General features: G+C 30.4%; 2 protein-coding genes across 3 annotated transcripts in view; one reads left to right on the top strand and one right to left on the bottom strand.

Moving 5' to 3' along the window:
- The window catches only part of LOC108753185, a 6,635-nt gene extending 1,579 nt beyond the window's left edge, over positions 1-5,056 (bottom strand). The window contains exons 1-5 of one of the 2 annotated variants that reach the window (XM_018494563.1): positions 4,855-5,056; positions 4,312-4,763; positions 2,141-2,302; positions 1,927-2,052; positions 1,413-1,780 (exon numbers count right to left, since the gene is read on the bottom strand). In XM_018494563.1, coding sequence (XP_018350065.1) covers positions 1,413-1,780; positions 1,927-2,052; positions 2,141-2,302; positions 4,312-4,456 — 801 coding nt within the window. In that variant the 5' untranslated portion in view covers positions 4,457-4,763; positions 4,855-5,056. Of the gene's footprint in view, positions 1-1,261; positions 1,781-1,926; positions 2,053-2,140; positions 2,303-4,311; positions 4,764-4,854 lie in introns of those variants that run through there. The other variant, XM_018494564.1, reaches the window with a different exon arrangement.
- Positions 5,057-6,705: 1,649 nt separating this feature from the next.
- Positions 6,706-8,198, top strand: LOC108753188 (cytochrome c oxidase subunit 5A, mitochondrial). The gene is made up of 2 exons (XM_018494566.1): positions 6,706-7,020; positions 7,928-8,198. Exons 1-2 carry the CDS (start codon positions 6,813-6,815, stop codon positions 8,176-8,178), a joined length of 459 nt encoding a protein of 152 aa, XP_018350068.1. The 5' UTR covers positions 6,706-6,812; the 3' UTR covers positions 8,179-8,198.
- Positions 8,199-9,693: the final 1,495 nt, after the last annotated feature.

Here is a 9,693-nt window from a genome sequence, read left to right as displayed (position 1 = left end):
TAAAAGAGTTGTATGTGATCAATTAGGATTACTAAATGAATGTATATGATAGTATAAGAAACTTATATAATTTGTTCATGAATCTCACTAATCTTTAATGGACCTTTTAGGAATCTGGAATGAATCGTATATCTATATCGCAATGAAAAAATCTTGCCTTAGCTTTATAAAAAACTTTTAAAAAATAGTCTCTTTACAGGATCATCTAAGAATATGGTATTAATTACATATGATTCTGAAGTAAAAGATCATTTATCAGTCTTAAGAGACATAGTTACGAAATAATTTATCTTTCAAGTTGGTGCAAAAATCTGGCATGAATCGTATACAACGATTTACATCGCAATAAAAAGATTTTAATTGCCAATTTAGCCTAATAAAATATTCTTAAGAAATAATTTTTTTACATCGCTCCAAAGTAATAAAGATATCGATCATCTCAGAAAATTATTGAAAAAAAAAAAAAAAAATAAATTGGATTAAATATATAAAATAAAAAAAATTTTTTTTAATTAAAAAATTTGTTAGAATACTAACAAATAAAATGACTGAATAAAAGATCGAAACATATTACTCACTGTCTCAGTAAATTACAATTTCGCTATATAACTAACATAGGCTTTTTATGATCTTTTCTCAAAAAGTTTGATTTAATCGAGAAGCCATTATTCAATTTGTGTAAAAAGAATTTATAGCCAAAATAAATTTTTTTAAATCCCATTCAACTCCTTGCTTGATCCATTCCATTTTACGAGCAATAAATCACACAAAATTTCAATAGTATTCTTGTAATATTTTCATAATGACACTCTAATTATATTCTTGCAAGATTCACGTTACATGCGCGCAAAATTTGCATAACCTGCGCGCAAGATTCAAGTAACGTGCGTTCACACCTTGATGGAAAAGCGGAAGTCAATCGGAACTCGCAGTAGTAGTAGACTGCTTGTCTGCTTCTGTCTTTCCGCGAGTTCTGATTGGCTTCTGCTTTTCCGCTTTCCGTTTTTCCGAATCATGTAACATGTTTATAATTCATGTGTGTAAGAACATTAGTGTAAGATTCATGCAAGATTCTGGATTTATAGTATCATGGATATCGTATGCGATATATTCTTATACAATCTTGTATATTTCTGTCCGAAATTCGTATGTAAAAATTTTCTTAGATTTCACAAGAATTTTTCTTGTAATTATTCTTATATAGAATTTGTAGAACAGCGTTCTTATTCATATACTTTTTTAAATTTTTCAATACAACATACACATACACTTTCTCCTTATTTTCTTCAATTTGAACTTGGTTTGACAAATAAATTTCATCAGAAGAAGGAACAGAGAAGATCAGAGTAGAGAATCAAAGCTCTTTCTATGTCTGTCATACTTTGATTGTTTTCTTTCGTCACTGCTGATACCTCTGTTAAGATGCCTTTGTCAATGTTGAAATCCGCTATCCATTTTCGAAGGGTTGCAGGAAATTGTTTTATTTTCCTCAGATATCTATAAGCTTTTAAGTTTACGCTTTTTAATGAAATTGCAGCCTCAATATTCTCCTTAGTCCAACGGATCTTCTGCGTCGGATTTAAAAATAATTTTATTTGTTCTGGCGTAAAAAACAAAGTTAACTTGTCCTGTATTTTCTGCATTAATTGCTTCTTGTACAGTTTATCTTTTAAAGCTTGTTGACGTTTATGGATTGTTTCCGTTTCCAGATGTAAAGCTTTCGTTTCTGGAAGTAAGGTTGCATTTCTGTGTTGTAATTTCTGCATTTCCTGAGAGATATCTGCCTCAGCATAAAAGAGAAGGAGAAATATATTATTATACATAAAAAATAATTATTGTGTAAATAAATATTATGTAAATAAATATGTATATTTATGTAAATAAAAAATAATTAAGAAACAAGTGAAATACAATTACAAAATATACCAATGTCAAGAACCACTGAAGTGTTCAGCGCAGCTTGAGTTATACAGCTCAATGTGAAGGTCGATGTAGCACAATCTATACCTGGATTAAACGAGCAACAGCCAACGGGCTGTACAACATCTACTTCTGAAAATATATTATAAAAATTATCGTTTGAAATTCTTTATGTTATAATAATTACTTCAAATTGGTTAAAAATGAACTATATGTATACCTAAATCGTTATCCATGGGAATTTTGTTGTCCTCTACAGCTAACAATGGAACCGCATCACGTCGAAGTTTTACTCGTACGTTACCAGATTTTCCAACGAAATCTCGTAACCACGATTTATCTTCAAATTGTGAAGGATGAAAATGTTTTGAACAGATACGAGCTACATAAATTAATAATAAACAAATATGATAACTTGATGATTTGCAAAGCAATATAAAAAGTTTGATAACGACCAATAACAAGCAAAAGAGATGTTAGAATAGAAATAATTTAATTATAGTCAATACATAAAAATAATTCCGCAAACGTTTCTATTAAGAAGTAATTTTACAAATTGATGTTAATTTTAAATCTACATTATTTATAATGCAGACTGAAACTACTGAAAAGCAGTCTTTCGATCATCGATTAATCTATATTCTTCTGTTCTATGTATTTGCGATTGTTTTCAAGGTTTTCGATGCTTAATGTTCGTTTGATTTAGATTTTGTCGTATGTGTACGATCACCTTGTTATGGTTAATAAAATATACATTCTGATCTCTACAGTAAAACCTGTGTAAATCACTAAAATAATTCAACAGTTTCAACTCACAGAGTCTTCATCACTACGGTATAAATACAATTAAATTAAATTAAATATTAACGTCTACAGCCTAATATGTTAAAATGAGGTAACATTATAAAAATATTATTCGTCCTTTTCAAGATTATTACAATCAAAATAGTTATATTGTCACACCATGTTCAGAAGAATATACGAGTATAATAGTTCAGAATCAAAGTCATTCAACCTAAATCTTGGTTTGATAGCGAGAATCGTATTAGTCCTTTGTGTATAATATGAGTCAAGATATAAAATTGTTCTGAATCAAATTAATTCATCAATTATGGAAGTGTTATCAAAAAACTATTATAAGAAATAAAATATTGATTGAACTTACGTAACATAGTGTAGTTAATAAAAATAAACCAGCAATAATAATAATCAATAATAAATTAAATATTTGATAATCGTAAATTATCGTAAATTGAAATATATTATATAATTGAAAATCTTATATATAATTGAAAATATATGATAATATATAAGTGAAAATCGTATATCGAAAATCAAAAAAATCGTAAATCAAAAATCGTAATCGTATAATCATAAATTATCGATAATCGTATATTTGATAATCGTATCTGTAAGAGTAGTAATAGCTCAAATATGACTGATAAGGGAAGTTTCACAACTGTCCGGAACCGATTTGATTCTCCATGAAATGTTGTAAAACACAAAAAACTAAGAGACACGTATTTTTTATTTTTTTATACGTGCGCTAACTTATGTTTAAGAAGTGAAACACTTCCCCTTTGAAAAAAAAACCGATATTTTTCTTTCAGTCTTTATCTATCAGCTGTGAGCTATTAATAAGATATCATCGACATATCTGAAATATAATAATAGATCTACTGTGCTCAAGACATTTTTCTCTAAATCTTGCATGACAATCTATATCGACTATGATTAATGACAAAGGGGAGTCCCAAAGATCTGTTTATAAATTTATTAAAAGTAAAATAGGTAGATAAAAGAACAAATTTAATTGCAAATAGAAATTCTTTTAGTAATCTAGTGGAACACTTAATGAGCTCCCACTTTTTTTCAATACCAACCATAGTCAGATCCAAAGGAATGTTAGTAAAAAAAGATGTAACATCAAATGAAATAAGCACATCATTCTCACCCACATCTGAAAATTTATTAGCTAATTCAAAACTATTGTTTACAAAACCCTTCGTCTTAAGAATGCTTGCTGAGATTTTTTTTTTAAATCAATAATACTTTTAATAAATCAATTTAATAAAACAAATCAACAAGAATAAATTAAAAGGGGCAGATCTATCTATCTACACCTCTTCGAACCTAAGGAGGTTCTTAGCCTCACAATTAAACGTCTGGTTTGTTCATAATGTTTATGTTTACAATAATTATTTTTACTTTTTAAATATTAAACGATTTATCTGGCTTGTAGCCCTTCTAATTTATTATTGTTGTTGATTTTATTCGTATTGAGCCATATTATTATTAATTTATATTTTAATAAGTCAATTTCAATTACATTTTATTAATTACAATATTGTGTGTTAACTACAAATAAATCATACTGACGAATATACGTACCAAATTTAGAGTTAACATCTTCTTTGCATACAATTTTCCATCTTTCAATCATTTCCGTTTCCTTCGGAAATGATAAATAACTGATTTTTTGTCCTTTCGTATTCCACGAATTATTTTTACAATTTCGTACTGCACACGACGGCATCGTAACAATTAAATAAATAAAGATGAAATTACATGCAAGCGTCGAATATCGGGCATCTGCGCAGAAGATTATTGCATAAAAGTTTGAATTTCCAGACTTCTGGGCATCTGCATAGCTTCTTGACTGTAAAATTATGAGAGGTTATGTTCTGATCATGGAGTATAAAGAATAGGAAGCCGAACCAGGCTTTGAAAAGTGTGGTCAAAATCAGGATTCTGAATTAGTATTAGTGGTGCTCAGTAGGCAGCGTTCGAATCGCGAAACTCCTCTCATATACGCTTACGCAACACAATCAAATACACATAACCTAAAAATAAAGACGTTATTCTCTGACATCGTGATCTAATAGTAACAGGAAAACGTAAATTGTCATTAAAACTGAAGAACGGAGGACATACCAATTTTACATGAAAAATGGAGCATTCTTCATGTAAAATTGGTATGTCCTACCATGCAAACTGCGAGAAGTATCGTTAAAAGTTCCTTCAGTAAAAGAAAGACATAAGATTCAAGAATGAAAGGACACCATTGTCGGGTGTCGGATACTGGCCGGAAACAGCACAACTTGACAGAGTAAGGGCTGCGTTCAGATTCCCCGGGTACATCCAGAAAGCGTTCAGATTTCTTTATTGGGCGCTTAGGTGAAACGTTCAGATTTCTACTCTATCCAACCGAAAGGATGGAAAAATTATCCGGTTCCTTGAGCCGGGTGGTATAAGTGGTAGTGACGCATTAAAAACTTCCTGTGCTATTCCAGCATGTTTGACGTGCATCTATATGAAAATTTAAATTTCAGACTATGCCTGTATGTAAACAGTACAAACAGTATAAGCCATAAAGGTGCAGCGACAATAGAAGGAATAAAGAATTAGGAATAAGGAATAAGGCTTTCAACCTATCATATATTGGATACACTGGAATACACGGTTTCTGATAGATTAGATTCTTTATTCCTGTCCTTTATTTTACGGAAAGGAAGGAAATAAAGGACTTTGATTGGTTAATTTTCTTATGCCTCATGTGTTAATCAATATGCAAAAATCTGTGCTCCCTGCTTTACTCCGTGTTACGCCGTGTGTATATTTTTATATGTACATACTATGGCGTTAAGCCCATGGTACATACAAAAACGTAAGGCCAGTAGCGAATCCAATCTCATCAGCCTTCTACAATAAAGCCGGGAGCACATAGAAATACGTAAGGCCGTAAGACGTAATTAGTAAAGAAATCGTAAGATTGGATGCTGGTCTTTCGATTTCTACTGTGATTGGGCAATTCGCTTACTGATAACGTCTTACGTGTATTATTCATTTAGTGAAATGTTGTGTGAAAAATCTCGAGAGATTGGTCTAATTTTTGTGAAAAAGTGAAAAAGTGAACAAAAAGTAACAGAAAATCGAGCAAAAAGGATTATTTTTATTTATTGTACTATATTTTAAACTTATTTTTTGGATATATATGTATATAAATTTCTTTTATATCAGCTTTCTCATAACATTTTTATAGATATATAATTACATAATATTTCTTTGTACAAATATACATTTTTAATTTAATATTTTTCCCAATTTTTCTATATTTTTTCTTTATTTTTCAATATATTTATAATTTATTTTTATTAATTTTCATAAAGTTTAAAATATGTTCCTACAATAGCACTTACTCACTTCAACGAATTCGTTGGATTGCGATGCGAATAAATCTAGTGAGTTTTACGAGGAATTTTGACAGAGTAAAAAAAGGATGAAAAGAGAGTTTAGGTGGCAACACTAGGTAACTTACTTATTTCACTCATGCGCACTTCATTTTGACCAACGCTAATATCAAAGGTAGTACCAACAGAAAGTTGGTACTAGCGCTCCTGTATATACTGTGCTAATGGCTTATGTAGAATGCGTGTATTGTTTACGTGTTACGATCTGACGTTTTTTTATGTGGGCTTTATCGTACATTAGACAAGAATGACATAATACCTGAAGAGCACCCAGGTAGGAATCTGAACACGCCTTTAGAGAGCGCACGAATAAAAAAAAAAACAGACGTATTAAAAGTTGAAAACTGCAATTTACAAAATAGAATTCAATCAATTGGAAGAAAACTAATTAAAATAATAATTAATTAAAAGATTAAAATTATATTTATCTGATTAATCCAAATTTGAAGATACGCGCCGTTATCACTTGTGAAGTCTGCCATCGGAAGTGGCAGATCACGTCATCTGGTTGAATTTGCCGCAAACCGCAAGCAATTCGACTAATTTGGACGGTCAACTTCCGCCGTGGCCGATTTACGCAACAGACAGGTAATCAGTCTGCCCGTATAAGCGTTTTTCGTGCGAGATTTTCAGCGAGGAAAAATGTTGCGCGTCGTAGCGACACGCGTGGCCTCAGCAGCGCGCACCGCAATTATGCCGCAGATCTCTGTCGTCGGCACGCAGTGCACCAGAACTGCCCATGGTGGTCCCAAGGAGACCGATGAGGAATTCGATCAACGATATGTGAATTTTTTCAACCGCAATGATATCGATCACTGGGAGATCCGAAAAGCCATGAATGATCTGGCCGGTAAGCTCGCGTTAATTGCCTCTATTGACAAATGATCTAAATCTTGGACTATTGAAGCACGACACCTCATATTGATGGTGGTTCTTTTACTGTCGGATACGAGAAGTAGCGAAGTAAAACGCGGCTATTCTTTTCAGTTACACTTTATTTTATTGTGTTTGCCTAAACATAGTGTTCTGGTACATACCACTGAATATCTCTTTAGTCACAGTTTCTATATTAAAGTCTTATTAAAAACTTCTATTATAAAACTTATATTAAAAAGTAAGTAGGAAGATATCTTGTTCGGTCTCTCTCTCTCTCTCTCTCTCTCTCTCTCTCTCTGAGCTAGATCTTAATACTTAATAATATTTTAGTATTTAGTGAATTTATATACAGAATTGAATGTGTGTATAAATTCATACTGAAATATTAAGTATTAATGTCTAGCTCCAGAGATCAAATAAGATATTTTCCTACTTATTGTTAGTTGTATCATTTATATATCAGTCTAATATCATCGATTATCTTCATATCATTGATTATCTTATGTCATTGCTTATATTCAAGTCCTTTAAACTTCTTAAAATTTACTTGGAAGTTATACTTAAGGAACAACTTTTCCATGCATATATTTACCTTTCTGAGATTCATATTGCTATGAGTGTTTTATTTATAATCGTTAATTCAAAAGAAAATTGATTTTCTCTTGAATTATCATTTAAACGATAAAATTTAACGATTTACATTGAAAAATTGGAAACTGATGATATTCTATTATAAAACAGAAAAAAGAAGTTATTTACTTTTATCATGCAAGTATTTTTTTAATCGGGTAGTCGCAAAGATTATCTCTATTTTATATTAACTTATTATAAATGCATATCCATGTGTCAATTGTAAAATAAATTCATTTTGTTTTGTTTAGGTATGGATCTTGTGCCAGAACCAAAAATCATATGCGCAGCATTGAGAGCTTGCCGAAGATTAAATGACTTTGCTCTCGCCGTAAGGTTCTTAGAGTCTATAAAAGATAAAGGTGGCCCACATGCCGCTCAAATCTATCCTTACATTCTTCAAGAAATCAGACCCACCTTGGACGAGCTAGGTATCAATACGCCTGAGGAGTTAGGATATGATAAGCCAGAATTGGCCTATCGATCAGTGTATGAAATGTAATGGACTAAAAATATACTGTATAAATTCTAGTATTTATATATTCGTAACTGCTGTCTCAGATGCAAACATTAAGAATAATTTGTCAGTTAAATTGAATTAGACATGTATTTGCATTCCCAGCAGCATTGTTAAATAAATAACCACAATTGTAATTAATGTCTGTTAATAAAAAATTTAGCTTAATATTCTGTCAGAATTTTGAGATTTAATTTTAAAGATATATGAAGACTGTCGAATTAATCTTTTTCCTTTTGTGTTTCATGTCCATAATGTGAACAATTGAAATATATACAGTAATAGTATATAGCACAATTGTATTAATTACTTTTAATTTCGCATAATTGCAATAGATGTATGGAGGTTTTTAAAATTAAAAACTACACGTGACAACTTATTTACACATTATATGATGGAGAGATTGGGAGATATACATCAGCAGTCATATACACATATGTCTATAATTATCTAAAGTCGTAATACATATTTTTTTCTTGCTTTTCAAATGACATCCAACTTAATTTATGCTCAGTACGTGCTTTGTTACAAACAACGGAGGGAAAATATAATATGTTTATCTTACACATGAGTACCGATATATTACATCATTAATGCAGTTTTGCCCTGATATTAAAAAAAAAACGCAACAATTATTATCTAGTCATTATGATACGCTTTAAATAGTATTTACCACTAATTTCAACTACTTTTCTCTATAATGTTATAAAAATCTCTTTAGTATTATTACACATGATTTCAAGGGCAATTTGTTGTTTCAATATTACGATCTTTGGAGTTAAGTATTGCTTTGCAATACGTATAACATGCTATGCATTATCCAATTTACAATTGAATAATAACTACAACTGAATGATATCATTTTAATCATTCTACATGTAACGTAGATATGTAATATAATATGTAATGTAGATACATACAAAAAAAAAAGAGAATAGAAGTGTACAGTTAAAAAAGTAGTCATTTCCGATAAAGATAATCCTACAATTTGTCACCGCAACATTGAAACAAGATTGCACGCAAAAAATACACTTCTCGTTACTTTAAATATATTATATAAAAATGGGAGCGATGATTTTAAATACCACGACACAGTTCAACTATTTAGTGTAAAATAGAATCGATTACTTTTGATTACCTTCAAGTGAAATGAAGGATAGTATATATGTATGTATGTGTGTTGTGAATCCTGGTTTTTACAATCGCATACTCTCCTCTTTCGAAAATTAATTTACATACATTATAATTCTATAATTTTCGAAAGAAACACATAAAAATAATCTTTTATACAAATATAATTAGATTTTTTCCTCGTTGGTGAAAATCAAATAACGGCTCGTTATTGATTATGCTAATCGAAGCAAATACATAGTGCAATATAATTCTGGTAAAATATGATTATGGACACACGCCTTTTGTTGGTGCGTATTAAAACTGCAAACTGTATAGTCTGTATATTATTATGCTTTCTTAGTTATGAAAAAACATATATCTTACATT

The sequence above is a fragment of the Trachymyrmex septentrionalis genome, unplaced genomic scaffold, assembly GCF_001594115.1.
Source record: "Trachymyrmex septentrionalis isolate Tsep2-gDNA-1 unplaced genomic scaffold, Tsep1.0 scaffold66, whole genome shotgun sequence".
Classification (NCBI taxonomy): domain Eukaryota; kingdom Metazoa; phylum Arthropoda; class Insecta; order Hymenoptera; family Formicidae; genus Trachymyrmex; species Trachymyrmex septentrionalis.
Note: the sequence above shows the minus strand (reverse complement) of the source record. Positions and strands in the feature narration are given on the sequence as shown.

Excerpts from the sequence above, each read along its gene's own strand:
- LOC108753188 (XM_018494566.1), top strand. The coding sequence starts at position 6,813 with ATGTTGCGCGTCGTAGCGACACGCGTGGCCTCAGCAGCGCGCACCGCA. Across the intron at positions 7,021-7,927 it reads AGCCATGAATGATCTGGCCG|GTATGGATCTTGTGCCAGAA; the intron begins GTAAGCTCGCGT and ends TGTTTTGTTTAG.